Source organism: Myotis daubentonii, chromosome 15 (assembly GCF_963259705.1).
Source record: "Myotis daubentonii chromosome 15, mMyoDau2.1, whole genome shotgun sequence".
NCBI lineage: Eukaryota > Metazoa > Chordata > Mammalia > Chiroptera > Vespertilionidae > Myotis > Myotis daubentonii.
Window position 1 is genome coordinate 8,705,240 of NC_081854.1, and position 23,772 is coordinate 8,729,011.

Here is a 23,772-nt window from a genome sequence, read left to right on the forward strand (position 1 = left end):
GGTCCTTGTTGGGGGGGGGGGCGGGGGGCGCGGATCGGAGCCGTCGGGGAGGGGGTCTCCGGGAGAGGAGCGACCAGGTGGGAAGGAGGAGTCCCATTTGCAAAGCTAAGGAATGCGCGGGAGTGGCATCCATCCTGGAGCCGGGTTTTTTGTTGTTTTTTTTAAAATATATTTTATTGATTTTACAGAGAGGAAGGGAGAGGGATAGAGAGTTGGAAACATCGATGAGAGAGAAACATCGATCAGCTGTCTCCTGCACACCTCCTACTGAGGATGTGCCCACAACCACTGAGCCAAACCGGTTACGGCGAGCCGGGGTTTTGGCAGGTGCCCAAACCTCACTCCCTTTCTCTGGGTCTCCGTTATTAGGGCTACAAAACGGGTGGCTTGGTGGGGGGTATGTCTCTTGCAGATTTAGGGTTTATCCGGAAGCCAGAGATGGGGGTGGGGGTGGTCTCAGGAACCCCAGCGGGAACTTGGAGTAGCTAAGGAGAGTATGTGTCCAGGCCTCTGCCTTTTGTCCTGGGGGGGGGGGGTCACCAGGAGACTGGGGTCACCAGGGGCACCGAGTTGGCTGATGGGCCCGCTCCAGGTGGCCACAAGGGGGCAGCAGAGGCCTCACCAAGGTCTGTGCTGGGGTAACCTTTCTCTCCCCACACTCAGTGGGAATGGGGGCCCACGTGCTTACCTGTGACAAAGACAGCGAGTGAGGGTCTCTCAGTCCTCAGCCCCAGCCCCTCCTCCCTCGCACCCAGGGGTCCAGGCCTCAGCCCCTCCTCCCGCAGCCCCAGGCCCCAGCCCTTCCCTCCCCGCAGAGTTGGGGGGCCGGGCCCTGTGAGTGACTCAGGAGGAAGGTGTGAGGGTGAGCGTATTTTCTGTCCCCCCTCCCTATGTCCAATTTCTCTCCCGCTTCATTCTCTTCCAGGCTTTTGCATATGCTGTTCCCTCTACCTTTCCCTCTTTGGGCTAAGTTGCTCAGGCCCTGGAGATTTCAGCTCAGTGTCTTTTCCTCCCAGATTCTGCTGGTGGGTGGTGTCTCCTGGGTGGGTCCTCCTTTTTTTTTTTTTTTTTTTAATATATTTTTATTGATTTCAGAGAAGAAGGGAGAGGGAGAGAGAGAGAGAAACATCAATGATGAGAGAGAATCATTGATTGGCCGCCTCCTGCAACGCCCCACACTGGGGATCGAGCCCGCAACCTGGGCATGTGCCCTTGCCCGGAGTCGAATCGTGAGCTCCAGGTTCATAGGTCGAGGCCCAACCACTGAGCCACACTGGCCAGGCAATAAAAATATTTCATAAAACAGTAGACAAAACATTGCAGTCCTCATGGGGTTCACACTCTAGACCAGTGATGGTGAACCTTTTGAGCTCGGCGTGTCAGCATTTTGAAAAACCCTAACTTAACTCTGGTGCCGTGTCACATATAGAAATTTTTTGATATTTGCAACCACAGTAAAACGAAGATTTATATTTTTGATATTTATTTTATATATTTAAATGCCATTTAACGAAGAAAAATCAACCAAAAAAATGAGTTCGTGTGTCACCTCTGACACGCGTGTCATAGGTTCGGCATCACTGCTCTAGAGTGTGAATAGAAGGAAATAGACAAGGAGACAGATACAGGTAATCCTCATTATTATTATTATTATTATTATTTTAATCCTCACCCGAGGATATTTTTTTACTTATTTTAGAGACAGAGGAAGGGGGGAGAGAGAGAGAAACACTGATGCTCAAGAGAAACATCAATCTCCCTTACGTGCCCCGCCCAGAGATCAAACCCGAAACCTAGGTATGTGCCCTGACTGGGAATCAAACCCACAACCTTTTTGGTGCATTGGATGACACTCAATCAACTGAGTCACCTGGCCGGGAGGCAATTCTCATTACTCACAGATTCCACATTTGCGAATTCCCACTTGCCAAAAAAGTTCTTAAAAAAATTATATATATATATACACATATATTTATTCTTATTGATTTCAGAGAGGCCACTGGCCAGGGAGAGATAGAAACATCAATTATGAGAGAGAACTATTGGTCGGCTGCCTCCTGCATGGCCCCGACTGGGGATCAAGCCCGAAACCCAGGCATGTGCCCTTGACTGGAATCGAACCCGGGACCCTTCAGTGTGCAGGCCGATGCTCTATGCACTGAGCCAAACCAGTAGGGCCAGAAAAGTCCTTCTTACCCCAGAATCAGCAGCGCTCATTGTGCGGCTCCAGGTTCCACGGACATGCGCAGAGCGGCAAGACTTTGAGTTGTCTGTAGTGCTGTTCCCAGCTGAGGTTGAGCAAGAGGACACTTTGCCCTGATTTCAGGTGTCAGGCAGAGGGATGCCCGGAGGACAGACAGGAGCGGGTGGCGCAGCCAAGGGCTCAGGCTCTGAGGCCCGAAGAACGGGTTTGAATCTCAGGGCTAATCCACCTCCCTCAGTTGTTTTGTTTTTTGTTCATCTTCAACCGAGGGTATTTTTTCCATTGATTTTTTTTTTTTTTTTGGAGAGCGTCGAAGGGAAGGGGAGAGACAGAGGGAGAGAGACATCGATGTGAGAGAGACACATCGATTGGTTGCCTCCCACATGGGCCCTGACCAGGGCTGGGGATCAAGCCCGCAGTCAAGGTACGTGCCCTTAACTGGAATCGAACCTGAGATCCTTTAGTTCGTGGGCTGACGCTCTAACCCAGCGGTTCTCAACCTGTGGGTCGAACGACCCTTTCGCAGGGGTCGCCTAAGACCATCGGAAAACACATATATAATTACATATTGTTTTTGTGATTAATCACTATGCTTTCTTCTTCTTCTTTTTTTTTTATTATTTTTTATTGTTTTATTGCTTAAAGTATTTATTACATATGTATCCTTTCCCCCCCCCCCCCGCCCTTGACAATCCCCTGGCCTCCCCTACCCCCCAGTGTCTTATGTCCATTGGTTATGCTTATATGCATGCATACAAGTCCTTCGGTTGATCTCTTACCCCCCTCCCTCCTGCTCCCCAACCCTCCCCGGCCTTCCCGCTGCAGTTTGACAATCTGTTTGAGGCAGCTCTGCCTCTGCATCTATGATTGTTCATAAGTTTATAACACTATGCTTTAATTATGTTCAATTTGTAACAATGAAATTGGGGGTCACCACAACATGAGGAACTGTATTAAAAGGGTTGCGGCATTAGGAAGGCTGAGAACCACTGCTCTAACCACTGAGAAAACTGGCTAGGGCCTCAGTTTGAGGTCTTTGCGGTACATGTTGGGCAAATGAAACCTGGGAGAAGTAAAAGGGAAAAGGTGAGATTTGAGCTGGACCTTGAGTGGGAGGAAGGGAAGTGGAGAAATAGGGCACGGAGTGTTTCACTCACTAGGAAAAGCATGTGCAAAGGCCCTGGGGCAGAAACACCTGAGTATCTTCTAAGAAGAAGAGAACCAACCCCCCACCTCCATCTCCAGCTTAGCAATTACAAGCACTAAGTTAAATTTGTCCTACCCATTGCTTCTTGTAATCTCCTACCCATGCATCATATAATTTCATCAGTAAGAATTTCATAAATACTACCAGTGGATTACAAAGCTTATTTTTATTTTGAAATAATTTAAAGGTTATAATATATTGCCAGAATAGTACAGAGAACTCCCATATACCCAGACTCTCCATTGTGTATATTTTACCACATTGGCGTGACTTTTCCGTCTCTCTACTTGAGAGTAAGTTGCAGGTCTGATGTCCATTCATCCCTTAGTACTTGGGAGTGCATTTCCTAAACACAAGAGCAATCCGTGAGCATCACATTGACCCCATGGTCTTAGCTAACCTTCCTATTCAGATTATTAGAATTTTTTAAAAAAATATATTTTATTGATTTTTTACAGAGAGGAAGGGAGAGAGATAGAGAGTTAGAAACATCGATGAGAGAGAAACATCGATCAGCTGCCTCCTGCACATCTCCCACTGGGGATATGCCCGCAACCCAGGTACATGCCCCTGACCGGAATCGAACCTGGGACCTTTCAGTCCGCAGGCCGACGCTCTATCCACTGAGCCAAACCGGTTTCGGCGGTTTTAATTTTAAAATACTTTCAACTTTATGTTAAAAATGAAAATTAAGACTTTTTTTTAAAACATAAAAACTGCCATTCGGCCTTCTAAGAAATGTAACGGTAGTTTTTTACTGCTACTGCTACTGAATACCCAAGCCCGATCTGAATTCACCCCATTGTCCCCAAATGTCTTATTAGAGTTGGTTTGTTCACGCCAAGCTCCGGACGCGGTCCACGCATTACATCTGGTTTCCTGGAGGGCAAGACTCCCGTCTCTTGTTCACGCCTCCATCCCGGCACCTGAATCTGTGCCTGGCCCTAGCCGGTTGGCTCAGTGGGTAGAGCATCGGCCTGCGGACCACAGAGTCCCGGGTCCGAGTCCGGTCAAGGGCACGCACCTTGGCTGCAGGCTCCTCCCCAGCCCGGGCCCTGACAGGGCTCATTCAGGAGGCAACCCATCGATGTGTGAGGATGTTTCTGTCTTTCCCTCTCTCTTCCGCTCTCCCTAAAAACCAATGGAAAAATAGCCTCAGGTGAGGATTCACAACAACAACAAAAATAAAAAATGAATAAATAAAACATTTAAAATTATTAGCAAAAAGATAAAACAAAAAACTGTGCCTGTTGCCAGGAGATATGTCAAAATGAGCAAGTTGCTGCCATTATCATTATCACTATCACCATTATCATCACCATCACCACCACCATCCCTATTATCATCATCTTCACCATCATCACCATCGACATAACCATCATCATCATCACTTCCATCACCGTCATCATCATCTTCACCATCATCATGGCCATCATCACCATCATAGTCTTCATCACCATCAACATCGTTATCACCACCACCATCCCTTGGAAACTCCTGAAATGTTGACTCTTGGGCCCGAGCCCAGACCTCCTAAATCTGCATCGTTGGCCTGCCCGGTGGATTCTGACACAAGCAGAGATGGGGATTCCCTCGGCTAGTGAATACAGTGGAGGAATTAGGGGTCTCTCTATGCCCAAGGACACGAGATCCTATGGGCAGCAAGGATCCGCAGAAGGTGTTTGAGGAAAGGAGTGTCCCCCGTAGACTCTCAGAGCTGGGTTGGTTCTTAGAGAACTATCCATTCATTCATCTATGTATTTATCAACTAGAGGCCCGGTGCACGGATTTGTGCACCGCTGGGGTCCCTCAGCCTGGCCTGCACCCTCTCGCAATCCGGGACCCCTTGGGGGATGTCGGAGAGCTGGTTTTGGCCCAATCCCCGCAGGCCAGGCGGAGGGACGCCACCGGTGCACGAATCTGTGCACAGGGCCTCTAGTATGCATATAAGATCTTTGGTTAATCTCTTCCTGTCCTCCCCCTCCTCCCTTTCCTCTGAGATTCATCAGCCCGCTGCATGTTTCCATGCCTGTGCGTTGAGCGTCTGCCCCCTGGTGGTCATTATGCATCATAGCTACTGGCCGGTCAGCCGGTCACTTAGGCTTTTATATATATAGATACATAGACCTGGGTGGGTGTCAGGCAGTACTCTAGGTGCCAGGGATTCACCACATGGTCTTTGCCCTTGGGGCAGTCATAGCTGTGGGGCAGCCAGGCGTTATTCAATCAATGCAGACGTGAGCTTACGGGGGTGTTTTGTGCCAGACGGGTGTGGTTCTGGGAGATGTGTGACAGGGAGCCTGGCTCGTTCTGGGGATCAGGGTGGGCTTCCTGGAGGAAGCAAATGACGAGCAGCGTTAGCTAGAGGGGTGGTGAAGGGGGCGCTTCAGATCCGGTGTCCAAAGGGCGGGGAGGGGAGGGAGAGTCAGACCAATACGAGGGAGGCGGGTCCTGGATGGAGCAGCACGGAGGTGTGGGTGCGAATGTTCCTGGCAGAGGGAACAGCCAGTGCAAAGGCCTGGCAGCGAGAGGGTTTGGTGCCGTTGAGGGGCTGAGTGGGGAGGGGAAGGGGTGGCCCAGGGAAGGGTTGAGGGGGCAGGTCACATGGGGCCTTGAGGGCCACGCCAGGTGCCTGGTCTTTATCTGAAGAGCACTCAGGAGCCATGGAAGGGATCTGAGCAAGAAAGCTCCCCAGGCAGAGCCGGGAGAGTGAGAAGGACCCAGGACCCCCAACATTAGAGGAAACGGAGTCTGGCCAGAGCGAGGCCTCAGGGCATCGGGGAAAGCCGGCTCCCGGTGGGGTGCTGAAGGGAGAGAGGGGGGTCAGGCCAATGAGTCCAGCAGGTCCTTGATGTAGTTCCTAGGTGACCTTGGGGGAGGGGGGCAGGGAGGACGTGGCCGAGGAATGTGTGAGAGGCTGGGAAGGGGACGCGGGACAAACAGTGCTTGGTGGCAGCTGTGTCCCTGGTGCTGGGGAGAGGGCGACAAATGAACCGTGTCTCCGCCCTCACAGGCCTCAGGCTTGCAGGGTGGTGGTGGGGAGGGAGTTAGGTAGCTGGATCGAGGAGAGAAATATGGCTGGAGCAGGGCCAGGGGTGGGGGCTGGGCGAGTCCCCCCAGCCTGAGAGAGGGAGGGTTTCCAGGCTGATGAGTGAGGGGGAGGAGAAGATGAATGGGGGTGGGGGGTGGGGTTCCTGGGGGAGAGGCTGGAGGATTAGAATTCCACCCACCCCCAAGGCCCACACACGCATGCTGTATCCTAAGGTTCTTATCCCAGAGTTGTCAGAAATTCTTACTCGGTTATCGTTTTGGTCTCGGGCTGCTTGGCCGGTCAGGTGTCACATGACCCTCTGTGTATGTCACTCGCCCTTCGGTTCCTAAATGAGCTAACCTGCATAAACTGCTGAAACCGGGGCCAGGCACAGAATAGATCCTCAATGAATCCATTCCCTTATTCTAAAGGTATTTATTGAGCACCTGCTATGTGCCAGACACCTTAGGACTGGGGATGTAGCAAAATAAGAATCTCAGCGGTCCCCTTGCGGATCTTTGCCTTCTGGTGGGAGAGACAGAGAATAAGCAAATACGTAAGTCAAATAGAGATGGCACGTCAGAAGGGCACGGGCGCCACGGAGGAGAGGAACCAGGAACGGATGGGGACCCAGGGGATGGGCAGGCAGGGAAGAAAGGCCCCACTGAGAAGGTGACATGTGAAGAGGATGTGAAGTTGCTGAGGGAGTAGGTTTGCCCAGGACGGTCCCACTTTAGCACTGAAACTGTGGGCTGAAGGCCCCATGTCCCCCGAAACCCTTCGGTCCCGGCCACACAGGGGTGGCTGTTCACCTAGGAGTGAGTCGCGTGGCTATCTGAGGGAACAGCCGTGCAAAGGCCCTGAGGTTGGCACGCTCAGGGCGCATATGCAGACGCAGCACTGGGAATGCGGTGGGGGCTGTTTGTGAGAGTAAAGGAGGTCTGAACGAGCTGGTGGGTGACCCTGCGAGGGAGCCAGTGCAAACCCCTGCGGGGGCTGCTTGTGCATGCCAATAGGCAGTGGCAGGGACAGGCTTGCCTGGCCAGGTCAGCTGCCCAAAGCAAACAAGGGGAGGAGCAGAAGTTGAGTTTCTTCAAGGTCATGGCTGGTGAAAGAACGGAGACAGAGAGGAAGGCAGGGAGAGGGGGAGGGCGAGGGAGAGAGAGAGCGGGGAGAGAGTTAGTTTCGGGACCTCCAGGTAGCCAGGGAGTTTTAGGGAAGAAGTTGGCGGGATAGAGGTGCATTTCACGAAGGCCTCCCCGTCACATTCTGACCACGGAGCTCTCCCTGAAACTCAGACACTGTCCTTCCCTCCACGGATAACAGAGCTTCCTCCCATTTTTGCAAACAATGCAGCTGTGTTGCATGATTCTGTCTTGCTATGGACAGGAGTTTGAGTAACAAACAAAGGCCCAGCGAGAGGGATACAGGGACCCAGAGAGGTGGGGGAGAGACGGGGGAAGGACGTAAGGTGTAAGGTGGGCTGGAGGTCGGATGCTGTCCCTCCGAGGCACCCAGGTCACCTAGTGAGCATGCCAAGGAGACGGCCATTGTCCCAGACATCGGGGTGCGTTTCAGGGGCTGGGGGAGATCCAGGGCCCGGGGAGGCTTACCCTCCCCCCACCTGTGGAAGGGGGTGTGTGTGTGCCATCAACATCTCCAGCCTGATGGGGGCAACTGGCTAGTCCCAGGCAGTTCTCTATGTGGCCACCACGGTAGGCCATCAGGGTACCCTGCTGTGTCCTTCCCTCCCTAGGGGCTCAGACCTGAGGCATAAAAACCTGTGATGCGCCCTGACCCCCTGGCCGGTGTGGTTCAGGGGGCGCCATCCTGTCCACCAAAAGGTTGCCGGTTCGATTCCCGGTCCGGACAAATGCCTGGGTTTCTGGCTAGATCCCCGGTAGGGGGTGTGCGGGAGGCAGCCGACTGATGTTTCACTCTCATATTGATGTTTCTCTCTCTCTCCCTCTTTCTCTAAAAATCAATTAAAATATCTTCAAAACACACACGAAGAAAAACCCGTGACGTGACGTGCTGCTATGCACTAGGTGCCTCCCAAGAAGCAGAGCCTGGTGCTTGCCGAGGTAGCCTGCGGGGAGGGCGGGACCGCCCACCGGATGCCCCTGCTGGACCCCATGGCTGGGAGGAGAGGGCATGGGAGGAGCCTTCCCTGGACTGAGCTTTCCCGGGCCCTGTCTTCTGCCCCGGGCACTAATAGCTTTGACCAAGGCCTTGCCCTGGGTGGGAGCCAACTGGTGAGCAGCTCCCGTGGACGGAGAGCTTGGGGGGTGCAGGGGGGGAGGAAGATGCAGTGAGCCCGAGAAGCAGTGCCTGCGGCAGACCCACCTGCTTCTCTCCTCCCTTCCCCAGGGTCTCCCCCGGAAACATCTGGACCCCACCGTGGAAGGAGCTGGCAGCCCCAACACCTGACCCGGAAGCCACAGTCTGAGAGGGCGCAATGGCCCAGGTGGGCGTGGGAGCCAGGGCCAGGTGGTGTGGTGCGTGGGCTCCAGGTGAAGGCTCCTCATGACCTCCTTTCCACCCTCATCTCTCCCCTGGACCCGGAAGGCAGCTTCTGCACCGGATCTGGTGACCCGGGGTGCCGCGCTGGGGTGCGGGTGCCAGGCCAGGCGGGGCTCCCCCGTGGAGGCCCCTGCCACCCCTTCCTGATTTGCCACATCTGCGCGTGGGCTTCCCTGCCGAGGACTCTCCCTCTCCAAACTCCGTCTCCCACGTTCAGGTTGCTGCGCGCTGCCTCTGGGGTGCCACCCCCAACTCCACCAACGCGCCAATCCACACCCCACAGGTCCCCACAAAAGCAACGGGCAGCCAGAAGGAGGGGGGCATCGTTGCATTTATTTTCCGTCCTTTTTGAGTCCTGCCACACCGCCCCCCCCCCCCCCCCCCCCCGTCTCCGTCCCCGCTACCCCAGCCCTGGAGCAGCCTGGACCCCAGGGACTGCAACTCCCAGCAGACCTTGCGGCAGGAGCCTCTCGCCCGGGGCTCCAGGGAGAAGTTGCCGGGCGGTTTCGCCAGTGGCCCAGTTAAGAGGTCCGCAGGGGGCAGGAAATTAAGTTCTAATTAGGAGATCACGCGGGAGGGGAGCCAAGGGCCTCCCCTTTGTTCTAGGCCCTAAGGGGAACGGGGTTTGGACCTCGCTGCCCCGCGGAGCAGGCAGATCTGCGGGGAGAGGAGGCTGGGGGTTGAGACTCCTGGTTTGGGAGGAGAGGAAACCGGCGGGTAGGAAACTGGGGCTCGCGGCCCCTCTGCGTAGGAGGGCTGACCCCGGGCTGCCCCCGCGGGGCGCGGGGCCCAGGCGGGGGTTGCACCCCAGGTGGGGGTGGGGGTGGAGCTGCAGGGCCGCCGGGGATTGGCTGCTGCAGGGGGGTGTGCGGCGAGCTCCGATTGGCAGGGGCGGGGCCGGGCAGCCTGGCGGGCACCACACCCCTGCAGCCGCAGGCGCGGTGGCGGGGCGGGAGGAACGCTCGGAATTCGCCGGGGTCCCCGGCTGTAAGGGCCGGGGCACAGCATTTTGGGGGGGGGGGGGAGGGGGAGGATGACCCAGAGCAGAATCACGGAGGCAGCGAGGCTCAGGGCCGGAGTTCGAGGTCACGCTAACCTGGATGCAGGAGTTGGGGCGCTCTGACCCCAGGAGGTTTGGGCGGCACAGTGACGCAAGAGCCATGGGCTGCCTCCGCCTCTGGGCCCTGAAGTTGGGGAGACTCAGGAAGGGGCGTAACCAGGAAATCCTGCCCTGGGACCCAGGCTTAGAGGCTCATTGATAAGTTGGGGGAGTGGAAACTTCCCGGCCCCACCGGTGGAGGGGGCTGCAAGGAGGCACGGCGGACGGCGTGCGTCTTTACCTCCTAAGAAGCTACAAAGAATACACACGTTCTCGCTGGAAAGAAAAACTATATGCAAACAGGGCTTGGTCCTGCCCCCGCTCCCCCCGGCCCCCGGCCCTGCCCGCCGCCCTCTTCGGAGGCCTCTCCCCGGAGCCTTTTCATCCACGTGACCTGCACGGCGCACGGGTCCAAGTTAGGGATGGCGACGCGCGGGGGTCCCGGCCTCCCCCCTCTTACCTCGGGCCGCTCCTCCGCGCTCGCGCTCCGCGGCAGGAGCGACCGAAATGCATCTTTGCCCGCGAGCAGCCTGGATGCGGCTGCAACCGACCCCGGTGGGGGCGGGGCGGGGGGTTTGGACCGACTCCCCGCGCCCGGGGCGCATGCGCGCTGCGGCGGGCCGGGCTCCCCGCGGGCGCCGGGCGAGGATGGGCGCCGGGTGGGAGGGGGCGTGGACCGGGCGGGGCCGCGACGTCCTCTGCGGGGCGGGCGCAGTTACCCGCCGCAACGACGATGGCGGCAGCCGCGCTGGGGCAGGTGGGTGCGGGGGGCGCCGCGCTCGGGGCTGGCGGAGCCCGCGGGAGGCGCGCTTCCCGGAGGACCTCTCGCCCGCAGCCCGCCCGCTGGGCGCCGTCCCTCCGGCTCCCGGGGGCCGCTGCGAGGCGCCGAGGAGGAGGAGGAGGAGGAGGGGGCCCCATTGGAAAGGAATGCGGAGCTTTAGGGGCGATGGGGGGCTTCATTGGCGGGCTGGAGACCGGGACCGGGGTCTGGGAAGGAGGGGGGGACAGTCACAGGAGAGGCGCGGGGCTGGGTGGGGATTGAGACGGGACTGGCGAGCGGGTGAGGGTAGCGGGATAGGGGCTCCCGGGATCTGTAGGGGAGGGGGGTAGGATGAAGGCGCGGAATTCATCCTCAGGTCAGGTCTTGTTGGAACTAAAGGTTAAGAGAGATGTGGGCAGCTGCCCCCCCCCCCGAACCCCTTATCTGGGCTCCCCACCTGGCTTGGAAATCGAGGCAGCGGCGCCTTGTCAGAGCGACAGGGCTACTCCGGGCAAGACTGAGATAGTCCGTTCTTGCCAAGATGCTAACCGGCGGCGTTCCGCAAAGCCTGTGATTTGGGAAAGGAAACAGTAACAAGTGTAGGAAGGAGGGGGGCGGGGGGGCCATTGCCACCCGCCAGCTACAGCATAACCTTGGAGACTGTTTCCTGCTAACGTTGCACCTGACCCGGTCTCTGAGCCCAGCTGCATGGATGGCGGGCAGGGCAGGTGTGTCCTCCCGGGGAGCCTCAGTGGCGGGTGGAGACAGGCCTGGGCTAGGGCTGGGCGCCCTGGGGAACCGTGGTGGGACCGACAGGGACAGCCTGGGCCTGGGCTGTGCAGAGTCTTGGGCTGTCAGGCCCGTTCTGGTCCGGGATGGGGGAGTCCTGGGCTCTACGGTGGGGACGCCCTGCTGTGACCGTGGGGGCAGGCCTGCGTGTGAAAGACAGTGCTGGGCTAGTTCGGAGACCACCCAGAGGCTGCATGATGTTACAGAGCCCTGCCCTGTGCACGCTGCCCACGCTGCCCCTCCCCCCTGACCTTCCTCATTTCTTTTTAAAATATATTTTATTGATTTTTTACAGAGAAGAAGGGAGAGGGGATAGAGAGTTAGAAACATCCATCAGCTGCCTCCCCCACACCCCCTACTGGGGATGTGCCCGCAACCAAGGTGCATGCCCTTGGCCAGAATCGAACCCGGGACCCTTCAGTCCGCAGGCCCACGCTCTATCCACTGAGCCAAACCGGTTAGGGCCCGTCCTCATTCCTGAATTCAGCCCCATACGCTCACACTTGTTGTCCCAAATGCCCATCTACCACCCGAGAGTCTCCTTTAGGCCCAATCCCTATGGCTTGGGGTGTCAGAGGGTGGGGCACCTTCTCTGAGCAGAGGTGCAACCCCTGCCCCGAGAGAATGTCCTGGGAGGGGGAAGGCCGCTTCTCCCCGTGTGGCAGCGCCTCGGGACACTGCGCCCGGCACCCTCCCTGCCCCGTGGGTGTGTCCTTCTGCCCCGTGTGTCACTCTCTCCTAGATGGTCTGTCTCTAAGCGTCGTGGAGATGGTGTCTCTCCAGGTCGTGGCATCTTCCCGTCCCTCTCACGCAGCCCTTCCTCATCTCTAGGGCCTCCCTTTCGCTGTGTGCTCCGTTGCTGAAGTCTGGGCTTCATGGATTTCTCTTTTCCTCGTTCTCTCTGTCGTGGCCTCTCTGTATTCCACTCAGTATTTTTCCTGATTTCTCAGGCTCTACTTTCCCTGAGTTTCTCCCCCTCTTGTCTCTCTCTCTCTCTCTCTCTCTCTCTCTCTCTCTCTCTCTCTCTCACCTGTTTTGGCATCTCTTGGTCTTGTTTTCTGTTAGTGTGTTTTCTATTTCTGTCTGTTTTTCTCATTCTTGCTCTTCCCTCTCTTTTCTTAATTTTTAAATTATTTTATTACTATTTTTTATTTCTCCCTCTCTTTTTAAGAAAAATATATTTTTACTATTTCAGAGAGGAAGGAGGAGGGAGATAGAAACATCAGTGAGAACCATTGATCAGCTGCCTCCTGCACGCCCCCTATGGGGCTGGGGATCGGCCCCCAACCCCGGGCATGTGCCCTGAGCGGGAATCGAACCCTGACCTCCTGGTGCATAGGTTACCGCTTAACCCCTGAGCCATACCGGCCGGGCACTCTCCCTTCTCATACTCTCTTATTCTTTTTTCCATTTTGGTTCCCCTCTGTCTCCTTTTCTCCTCCTTTTCTTTCCTTTTTTATTTAAAAAATATTTTTATTGATTTCAGAGAGAAAGGGAGAGGGAGAGAGAGATAGAAACATCAATGATGAGAGAGAATCATTGATTGGCTGCCTCCTGCACGCCCCCTACTGAGGATCGCGCCTGCAACTCAGGCATGTGCCCTTGACCGGAATCAAACCTGGGACCTTTCAGTCCGCAGGCCGATGCTCTGTCCACTGAGCCAAACCGGGCAGGGCTCTTTTTCTTCTTCTTGAGCTTCCCTCTCTTACTCTCTTTTATTCTTTTCCATTTCTGCGCCCTCTGAGGGCTGCCTCTGCCCTGTGTGTTCAGACTCCGTACTGTGGGTGTCCTGTTCCCTCCTGGACCGAAGCATGGCCACAGGCTTATGCCGGCCACACATCGCCACCTAGCGGCCATGTGTGGGAGCAACACCCTGAGCCTGCCAGAAGCCGGTGCCCCCCCCCCCCCCCCCCCCCCCCCCCCCCGCCATCCAGGCTACTCCTCTGACTTCATAGCCCAGACTGTCCCTCATGGAAGCCCCGCGGCCCCCTCTGCCCATGACTCACCTGTGGACCAGTCGCGGCCGCCATTCACATCCCTTCTCATTGCTTGGCGTCAGCTCACCCAGCTCACGGGGCAGGGGCAGGCGAGGCTGTGGTCTCCCCGAGCCTCACGACCCAGCTGCCTTCCCACTGGGCTGGAGAAAGAGGCGCTGTGAGGCCCAAGGACACTGGGCAGAGGCCACCCTGCTGGGCACAGCCAGACCTGCGCTCCCTGCTGCCTCGGGCAGGACCACAGGGACGTGTTCATCTGGACAGTGTCGATGGCTGACTGGGGTGGCCTCCACGTCCGCATGGCTGCCCCTCAGCCCTGGGATCTGAAGGGAACTGGAATCACTGGTGTCCAAAGCGTGGGGCTGGGGGCTTCAAGCAATCTGAATTCAGCCGAAACCGGTTTGGCTCAGTGGATAGAGCGTCGGCCTGCGGACTGAAGGGTCCCAGGTTCAATTCCGGTCAAGGGCATGTACCTGGGTTGCGGGCACATCCCCAGTGGGAGGTGTGCAGGAGGCAGCTGATCGATGTTTCTCTCTCATCGATGTTTCTAGCTCTCTATCTCTCTCCCTTCCTCTCTGTAAAAAATCAATAAAATATATTAAAAAAAATAATCTGAATTCAGTGGGTCTAATACCCTGAACGAATATGGACTGGGACTCCTGGGTCTGAGGGAGGAGGGGCTGGGGGCCTGGACCCCTGGGTCTGAGGGAGGAGGGGCTGGAGGTCTGAACTCCTGGGTCTGAGGGAGGAGGGGCTGGGGGCCTGGACCCCTGGGTCTGAGGGAGAAGGGGCTTGGGGGCCTGGACCCCTGAGTCTGAGGGAGGAGGAAGCTGGGGGCCTGGACTCCTGGGTCCAAAGGAGGAGGGAGTCGAGGGCCTGGGGCTGGGGGCCTGGCCCTGGATCTGAAGGAAGAGGGAGCTGGGGGCCTGGACTCCTGGGTCGGAGGGAGGTGGGGGGTAGATCCTGGGTTCTGGGGGAGCATGACCTTAGGTCCCCCGCTCTTATCGGGATTTGGGTCCCCCGGCGAGCCCTCGCTTACCTGTGTACTTTCCCTTGCCGTCTTCTGCCTGAACTGGTCTCAGGGCTGGGGCCAAAGTTCCCTGGGGTGGGAGGTGCCTGCGTTTGACTTTGCCCAGCATGGAGGAGGGAATGGGAGCTGATTCAGCTCTTCCTAGGGGTGGCCCTCCTAGGGCCAGGGAGGGACTTGGCCTCCTTCAGGAGCCCCTCCTGCTACCTGCTGCTCAGGGCAGAGCAAGACTTGGCCAGGCCACACAGCCCGTTAGGGAGCCCCGGGCCTGGAAAGAACAGGTCAGGGGGACCTCCCAAGCGAAGGAGGCAGCAAAGGACCGCCCTCCCTCTGTCCTGCCTCACCACCTTCCTTCTGTCCCCACCCCCAGGTTTGGGCCCGAAAACTTCTCACTGCCCCTTGGCTTCTGGGCGGCCCCAGAAGATATGCCTCCTCCAGCTTCAAGGTAAAAGGAAGGATCCCAAGGCAGAGGGGCTGGGGCCTGAACGGCTGGGTCCGAGGCAGGAGGGGGCTGAAGGTGGGATCTGGGAATCTCCGAAAGGTCCAGGGTTCAAAGGTCAAGGTGGGCAGCAGTGGGCTAGCAGCCTGATTGCCTGCCACCAGGCTGTGGGAAAACAGTTGAAACTGCACGTCCCAGAAGCCTCTGGGGCCACAGGACCCTCTTCTGTCTGGGTCTTAGCCCCAGAGGTTCATGGGAGTTGTAGTTTTCACCCCCTAGTTTGCAGGTTGTGGACGATTGCAGGATACCCAGGTCCCCTTTCTTTTCTCAGGCTGCGGACCTGCAGCTGGAAATGACACAGAAGCCTCATAAGAAGCCTGACCCCAACGAGACCCTGGTGTTTGGGAAGACCTTCACGGACCACATGCTGATGGTGGAATGGTCCGAGAAGAAGGGCTGGAGCCACCCCAGAATCCAGCCCTTCCAGAGCCTCACGCTGCACCCGGCCTGCTCCGCGCTCCACTACTCGCTGCAGGTGGCATGGCCGCCGGCCTCTGTCCCCATCGCTCTCTGCTCTCTGCTCTCTCATCTCTTCCCTCCCGCTGTGTCTGTTGCCGGGTCCACCTCCCTGGGCCTGCTTCTTGTCTCCTCTTTCCGCGTCTCCATCGTCTGCTCTCTGAGGCTCCCCGTGTTCCAGGCCCTGTGCTGGCTGATGCTGAGGTTCCCCAAGATGAGCAGATCCAGTTCCTTCCCGTGAAAACCCACCATTTGCCCCTGGCCAGTTTGGCTCAGTGGATAGGGCATCGGTGGGTTCGATTCCGGTCAAGGGCATGGACCTCGCTTGCAGGCTCGATCCCCGGCCCCAGTCGGGGCGCATGTGAGAGGCAACCCTTCAATGTGTCTCCCTCACATTGATGTTTTTCTCTCTCTGTCTCTCCCCCTCCCTTCCCCTCTTGCTAAAAAATCCATGGAAAATTATCCTCAAGTGAGAACTAAAAAAAAAAAAAAAAGTCCCACGATTTGGTTACAAGCTAGTGCGACCTGAGCCCTGATGGAGGCGGCCAGCGCACTGCGGGAAGCCAGAGGAGGGACCCAGTTCTGCCTCTAACTTGAAAGAAAGTGGGGTAATGGAGGGAGAGGGGACAGCCAGTACAGAGACACGGTGCAAAGAAGAGCCCGGCATCTTTGGGGGAATTGTGGGACGGGAGTGCGGGGCACCGGCCGAGGAGGCCTCAGGGCCACAGAGAGGCTGAGTGGCTGGGACTGCGTCGAGGCGCTGGGAGCCATGGGCGCTGAGCAGGCACGGAGCAGGGCCAGCGCTGGGTACCGGAAGGCCCCGCTCAGGACATGTGGAGGGTGAGGTGGAGCAGGAGGCTGGAGGCCTGGAGGCCAGGCTGGGGCAAAGGCCCAGGTGAGGAGGCCCGCGCTGGGGCTGGAGCTGGGCCCTGGACAGGAGGCACCTGAGGGGTTGCAGACTGGACGAGGGGAGAGGGGAGGGCTGAGGGTGGCGCCCAGCGGTTTGGCTGGGGGACCAGGAGGTCCGTGGACTGTGAGCATAGGGGACTCAGGAGGCGGGTCGGCTCTGCAGGGCCGGCGAGGGCCTGTGAGGAGAGAGCCAGGGCGTTTGGCTTGCGACTTAAAGCTCTGGCTGAGCGCACGGCCTTCCTGCGGAGACGTTAGCTGTGAGGGGACTTGAATGGACATATTACAGCTCTCGTCGCTGGTCTGTAGTTTGAGTAATTTCTGTTCCTTTGGAGATGGTTCTGTGGCATGAGGTATGCTTTAAAGAATTGTGAGGGCTGCCCTGGCTGGTTTGGCTCAGTGGATAGAGCGTCGGCCTGCGGACTGAAAGGTCCCGGGTTCGATTCCAGTCAAGGGCATGTACCTGGGTTGCGGGCACATCTGCAGTGGGAGGTGTGCAGGAGGCAGCTGATCGGTGTTTCTCTCTCATCGATGTTTCTGGCTCTCTATCCCTCTCCCTTCCTCTCTGTAAAAAATCAATAAAATATATTTTTTTAAAAAAGAATTTTGAGGGCTTCTCCCCCCTCTCCCCTCCCCTCTGGACGTTTGACTAGAACCAGCCAGCTCTGCAGAGGAGGCACGCCGTCGGTGGCAGTTGGGAGCTAAGGCTGGACAGGGGGGATTTTGACCACAAGGAGGTGCTTTCTGGAAACCACCGTCTATTTGCCTCTCTGTCTGCCGGCCGGGGACCCAGCACTCACTCCGGCAGCTGAGGGAAAGGGTTTGGAGGCCCCGGCACACAAAACATAACACTTTTGTGTTGTTTGTTTGTTTTTAAGATTTTTAATTGATTTTTAGAGAGAGAGGAAGGGAGAGGGGGAGAGAGAGAGAAACACTGATGTGAGAGTGAAACATCCATGGGCTGCCTTCTGCACGCCCCCTACCAGGGATCAAGCCAGAAACCCGGGCATGTGCCCTGACCGGGAATAGAACCAGTGACCTGTCATGGCACGATGCCCAATCCACTGAGCCGCACCGGCCAGGACCAAAACAGGCTTTCTATGATCCCTCTCGTTTAAAGCACGTGAGGAGCCCAGGGCCTGGGAAAACCCCTTTCCTGTGTCGTCTTCACACTGGGCCTGTGTGGAATAACAAATGGACCACCTGTATTGTTGTTTTATTATTATTGTTGTTGTTGTAATAATACACACCCAGAATGATACATATAACATCTGCTTTCTGTCCTTATCCCCCCCTTACTTAAAATTTTTAAATTTTATTTGGAGTGTTTATATATATATATATATTTTAATATATCTTTATTGATTTCAGAGAGGAAGGGAGAGGGAAAGAGAGAGATAGAAACATCAATGATGAGAGAGAATCATGGATCGGCTGCCTCCTGCACGTCCCCCACTGGGGATCAAGCCCGCAACGCAGGCACGTGCCCTTGACCGGAATCGAACCCGGGACCCTTCAGTCTGCAGGCCGATGCTCTATCCAAACCAGTTAGGGCTGGAGTGTTTTTAAATTAAAATGTGTTTTTAAAAAATGGTCATATATTCACCCAGTTCAGGATTCTAAGTGTGAAAGAGGGAACATACCTCCCCAGCCCCCAGCCCCCCAGCTGCCCTCCCGCAGCGGCCCCCAACCCTCTCCCCAGTCCGCCCCGAGCTCTGCTTTCTGGGTAGCAACACCCATGTGTGTACTTGTTCCCATTCTTTTCACACAAAAGGCAGCCCACGTCACACTCACTGGGCGGCATCGTGCCTTTAAAATGTATTTATTGATGGCAGAGAGAAAGAAACATCAGTTTGTTGTTCCACTTATTCAGGCATTCATTGGTTGATTCTTTGATTCTGGTCTGTGTCCTGACCGGGGATCGAACCCACAATCCTTTGGTGTAAAGGACGATGCTTGAATGGACTGAGCCACCTGGCCAGGCCAACGTGTTTTCTGTTTTGTTTTTTAAATGTATTTAAAAAGTATTTCTATTATGGGAAACTTCAAACGTAAAAGTAGAGCCATAGTGCCGAAACCGGTTTGGCTCAGTGGATAGAGCGTCGGCCTGTGGACTGAAAGGTCCCAGGTTCGATTCCGGTCAAGGGCATGTACCTGGGTTGCGGGCACATCCCCAGTAGGAGGTGTGCAGGAGGCAGCTGATCGATGTTTCTCTCTCATCGATGTTTCTAACTCTCTATCCCTCTCCCTTCCTCTCTGTAAAAAATCAATAAAATATATTAAAAAAAAAAAAAAGTAGAGCCATAGGACCTGTCCCCTCACCCCCCCCCCCGCCCCCCATCACCCTGCTTCACCAGTTAGCATGGCTGGTCACCGTCTTTTTTTTTTTTTTTTAAATATATTTTATTGATTTTTTTACAGAGAGGAAGGGAGAGGGATAGAGAGTTAGAAACATCGATGAGAGAGAAACATCGACCAGCTGCCTCCTGCACATCTCCCACTGGGGATGTGCCCGCAACCCAGGTACATGCCCTTGACCGGAATTGAACCTGGGACCCTTCAGTCCACAGGCCGACGCTCTATCCGCTGACCCACACCGGCCAGGGCTGGTCTCCCTTTTGCTTTCCCGAGTGTCTCTGTGTCTCGTCCCTCGGGGTCTCTGTCGCCTCCTGCGTGCGCTCAGCGGCCGGCCTCTCCCCAGCCCCCCCCCCCCCTTCGCTGGTGTATTTGTCTGAGCCGCGCCCCTGTCCCCGCAGCTCTTCGAGGGCATGAAGGCGTTCAAGGGCAGCGACCGGCAGGTGCGCCTCTTCCGGCCCTGGCTCAACATGGACCGCATGCTGCGCTCGGCCCTGCGCCTCTGCCTGCCGGTGAGGCCGGGCCCGGGGCGGGCGGGGAGGGCGCGGGGCGGGGCGGCCACGGGCCCTGACGCGTGGGAATCCCGCGCAGAGCTTCGACAAGGCCGAGCTGCTCGAGTGCATCCGCCGCCTCGTGGAAGTGGACAAGGACTGGGTCCCCGACAGCGCGGGCGCCAGCCTCTACATCCGGCCCGTGCTCCTGGGGAACGAGGTGGGCGCGCTCCGGGCTGGGGGTCGGGGTGGGGGGGAGGGTGGGGGGCGGGGGGCTGGGGACCCGGACCCCTGGGTCAGGGGCGGGGCTGCAGGCCTGACTCCCGGGGTCCTGGTGCCCCCTGTGCCCCCCGCAGCCCTCGCTGGGTGTCTCCAGCGCCACCCGAGCCCTCCTCTACGTCATCCTCTGCCCCGTGGGCTCGTACTTCCCCGGAGACGCCATGACCCCTGTGTCCCTCCTGGCCGACCCGAGATTCATCCGCGCCTGGATGGGTGGGGTCGGGGACTACAAGGTGGGCGGGTAAGTAGTCCCGCCCCTCCTCCCCCAGCTGCTCCCCACTTCTCTCCACCCCACCGCGCCCCGCCCTGCTCCTGTACCTCTGGTCCACTGGGAGTCAAGAGTCTCAGGGTGTAGCGCCCATGCTTTGGGGGTGTCCTTGGATGTCCATTGCCCTCCCCGTCCTGGTTCACATGGTTGGGGACAGCTCTGCCCATACATGGGGAAGTGACGTCATTGGCACCCCGGTGGTGAGGGCGGTGAGGGCGGGGTGTGTGTGTGTGTGGGGGGGGTGTCAGTGAGGAAGCCAGGATTGGCCCTTGGGAAGCCCCCAGCAATAAAGTTTCCACTTAGTCCATTGGTCTCACCCCCAGGGGCCTCCCCTGAGCACCCAGGCTCGCCCCCCTCCCCCCTCCCCAGCTCCCCAGGCCCCTGGGCCGCAGCGCCCATCACCTGCGTGGGGACTGCCTGTGTCCGACTGTCACCAGGGCCTTGGTTGGGGCCGGCAGGGAGGGGAGGATGGAGGCGGAGGATGGGGTCCGGGGGTGTTGGGACAGCGAGTGTGGTCGCAGCTGGGGGTTCGCTCGGATCCTTCCAAACACACATCTTCTGAGGCCGGCTGGGGCAGGCCCTGTGCCCAGTGAAGCTGGGGGCGCAGAAGTTGGGGGGGGCCCCGTCCAGGGCCGCGTGTGCTCCGGTGGGGTGGGAGGGGCATTGCCCGTCTTCACAGAGGAGGCGGTGACTCGGGGAGCCCGAGGGTGGGAAGGCGATGGTCCCGGGTGCAGACCCTGGTGCACAGCTGCTCATCTGGGCCCAAGTGCTGGGGGCGGCGGAGGGGCCGTCGTGGGAGTTGTCCCGGAGGAAGTAAGTCTGGTGCAGAGCAGGCCGGGCCTGGCCACCAGGCTGAGCCGCTGGGATCTTTTTTCTTCTTCTTTAAAAAAAAAAAAAAAAAAAAAAAAAAAAATATATATATATATATATGTGTGTGTGTATATATATATATATATATATATATATATATATATATTTTTTTTTTTTACTGATTTTAGAGAGAGAAGAAGGGAGAGGGAGAGAGAGAAACATCAGCATTGATCGGCTGCCTCCTGCCCCGGCCTGCCCCCCACTGGGGACCAAGCCCACAACCCGGGCATGTGGTCTTGTCCCCATGATGGGGAGCCGTGGGAGGCCTGCGAGCAGGCGATGGGTGAGGCGGGCTTTGGGGGAGAGGCGGCGTTAAAACAAAGTGAGGTGGGAAATCGCTGAGCGGCTGGTGTATTGGGGGAGTGCAGAGGAGGCCTGCAACCCGGCCTGGAGGTTCAGAAACGCCCCGAGAGCAGGTGCCATCACGGGGTTTTGAAGGACACTGGGCAGTTGGATGAGGAAGGTGATCCCAGAAAAGGAAACAGGGCCCAGCCGGTGTGGCTCAGCGGTTGAGCATCGACCTATGAACCAGGAGGTCGCGGTTCCATTCCCTGTCAGGGCACAGGCCCGGGCTGTGGGCTGGATCCTGCGTCGGGGCGTACAGGAGGCAGCCGGCCAATGCTTCTCTCTCATCCTTGATGTTTCTCTCTCTCTCTCCCCTTTACTTCCTCTCCGAAATCAATAAAAATATATTTTTTTTAAAAAAAGAGAAAAAAACAAAAAAGGAAACGGGATGCACTCGTGACCTGGAGAAGGGAGGACGGACTACTTTAGAGCCTTGGCCCCCAGCAGCCCATCCTGGGTCCTGGGTCTCGGGGAGCCAGGGGCGGGCTGTGAGCGGGGAGGAGCAGGCTGGGTCCCTTGCCCGCGGCGACCATGCTGTCCTCCCCCAGGAACTACGGGCCCACAGTGTTGGTGCAGCAGGAGGCGAAAAAGAAGGGCTGCGAGCAGGTCCTCTGGCTGTACGGGCCCGACCACCAGCTCACCGAGGTCGGCACCATGAACATCTTCGTCTACTGGACCCACGAGGACGGGGGTGAGCCCACCCGCCACCCAGCCCCGGGAGCCCCGCTGGAGGCGGGTGGTGCAGTCCTAGCAGAGGGCGGGTCTCGGGGGTTGGGGTGGGTGGCGACGGAGGGGCCTGAGGGCGTGAGGTGACACCCATCCTTGCCCCTGACCCAGTGCTGGAGCTGGTGACCCCGCCGCTGGAGGGTGTCATCCTGCCGGGAGTCGTGAGGCAGAGCCTGCTGGACCTGGCTCACTCCTGGGTGAGGCGGGGGCCGGGGCATGGGGGCGGGGGGGGGCACACTGGCTTGTCTCTGTCCCCCTCCTCTGGTCCTCGGGTGTCTGTCTCCCCCCCTTGGGCCTCCGCCTTTCCCCCCATCCTTAGGGCGGGAGCGGCAGGCCTTGCCGCCCGGCTCACGGCACCGCCTCCGGCCGCAGGGTGAGTTCCGCGTGGTGGAGCGGAAGATCACCATGCAGGAGCTTCTGCGGGCGCTGGAGGAGGGGCGGGTCCGGGAAGTCTTCGGCTCGGGCACCGCTTGCCAGGTGTGCCCTGTGCATCGAGTCCTGTACCAAGGCCAGGTGAGGTGGCTGCCCTGGAGGCGGGAGAGCCGGGGGTGGGGGGATGGGGGGGGTGCGCCCTGCGTCCTCACGGCGCTGTCTTTCCAGGACCTCCACATTCCCACCATGGACCACGGGCCCGAGCTGATCCTCCGCTTCCAGAAGGAGCTGAAGGCCATCCAGGTGAGGCGCACTGGCTGGGAGGCGGCCGGTGGCTGGTTCCCCAGAGGTTCCCACCCAGGGGCCCCCCACCCCCCACCCCCCAGTCCCAGGGGGTGACCGGGCCCTCCCGCTGGCCTGGGGCCCTGCAGCCCGTGGCCTAGGACACCTCCTGGGCCCCGCGTGCCCTTCCCGTGGGGGGCATCCCCTTCCCACGAGCCTCTGGGACCTCGAGCCGGGAAGTTCACTCCCCGCGGATGCCCCCGGAGCCCCGGGCTGTCCCTTTGGCCTGAGGACTCTCGCCCACAAGCCTCTGGGCCCGCGGTGGCCGGGACTGTTGCCTCTCGTAACCCCCTGGGAGCATTTCCGCTCGCTGGGCCGCGGGATCTTCCCTGCGAACCTCTGGGCGCAGCTGGCACGCGGCTCGCCCAGAGCCCCCTTTCCCGGGAGCTGTGAGCCGCGCATGGGGGGACCTAGAGCTGCGCTACCCAGGCCTTCCCCCGGTCCTCGGGGCCGTACCGTAGCTCCTCTGCAGAACTGCCTCTCCCTGGAGCCTCTGCGCACCTTTGCAATGATTGCCGCCCCCCCCCCCCCCCCCACTTGCTGGCATTTCCTAGGAGCGCCTGGGGCGCAGCTGTGCGCGCGCGCTGCCTGGGACGCCCCAGCCCGGGGAGCCCAGGGCGGCTTCCCTCACGCTCGGCCTCTGCTGCCCGCAGTACGGAGCAACGGCCCACGAGTGGGCGCTCCGGGTGTGACGCTGCAGACGGCCGTCCGCCCTCGGACCCAGCGGCCTGCAGCATCCAGCCCCGCCGGATCCGCACCTCCCTACCAATGACTCAACCTCAAGTGCAATACGAAACCACAGGCCGGCGGCCGGGACGCCTGGGTCTCGGGCGCCCCCTCGTGGCCGCGACACTCCCAAAGCCATACGGGCCGGGCCAGGCGCCTCGCCCCGCTCCGCTCTCAGGCCTGGGGGGGACTCGGTTCCCCGCTGCTCCGCGCCGAGGGTCCGGGGCGCTCCTTGGCCCGGACTCCGCACCTCTCCGTTCTCAGGCCGATCTCCCTAGTGCTGCCGTTTTCTTCTTCTTCTTGCTGGAATTTTGAAATAAAATGCCAAATACACGACTTCGGCTGTCCTCTCCAGTGATGTCACCGCTCAGGGACTCCGGGGTCCTAACCCGGGTTCAGTTTCCATCCGAGCCCCCAATGCCCCGGTTTCTCTGACGTGGGAAATTCTTCCTTCATCACAAACTGAGCTTCTCCCCCACTGACCTGCGCCTCTCTCTACCCCCA

General features: G+C 58.3%; 1 protein-coding gene and 1 long non-coding RNA gene across 4 annotated transcripts; one reads left to right on the forward strand and one right to left on the reverse strand.

The window, feature by feature from the left end:
* Positions 1-3,557: 3,557 nt before the first annotated feature.
* On the reverse strand, positions 3,558-14,734 carry LOC132216629 (uncharacterized). The gene is made up of 5 exons (XR_009448776.1): positions 14,646-14,734; positions 13,619-13,749; positions 10,524-11,391; positions 4,209-4,541; positions 3,558-3,756 (listed from the first exon to the last, which is right to left on the reverse strand). It is a non-coding gene; the product is annotated as an uncharacterized LOC132216629 (long non-coding RNA).
* BCAT2 (branched chain amino acid transaminase 2) lies at positions 10,687-23,604 on the forward strand. 3 transcript variants are annotated; one of them, XM_059665937.1, is made up of 11 exons: positions 10,687-10,820; positions 15,004-15,078; positions 15,404-15,607; positions 19,251-19,361; positions 19,441-19,560; positions 19,697-19,860; positions 21,651-21,793; positions 21,940-22,025; positions 22,201-22,341; positions 22,429-22,503; positions 23,196-23,604. In XM_059665937.1, exons 1-11 carry the CDS (start codon positions 10,797-10,799, stop codon positions 23,232-23,234), a joined length of 1,182 nt encoding a protein of 393 aa, XP_059521920.1. In that variant the 5' UTR covers positions 10,687-10,796; the 3' UTR covers positions 23,235-23,604. The 3 variants fall into 3 exon arrangements, with proteins under 3 accessions (XP_059521920.1, XP_059521921.1, XP_059521918.1); XM_059665938.1 differs by lacking the exon at positions 10,687-10,820 and adding an exon at positions 11,433-11,551; XM_059665935.1 differs by lacking the exon at positions 10,687-10,820 and adding an exon at positions 14,891-14,914.
* Positions 23,605-23,772: the final 168 nt, after the last annotated feature.

Coding starts and splice junctions, on each gene's coding strand:
- BCAT2 (XM_059665937.1), top strand. CDS start 10,797: ATGGCGGCAGCCGCGCTGGGGCAG. Junction 22,026..22,200: donor TGGACCTGGCTCACTCCTGG/GTGAGGCGGGGG, acceptor CTCCGGCCGCAG/GGTGAGTTCCGCGTGGTGGA. Junction 22,504..23,195: donor AGGAGCTGAAGGCCATCCAG/GTGAGGCGCACT, acceptor TGCTGCCCGCAG/TACGGAGCAACGGCCCACGA.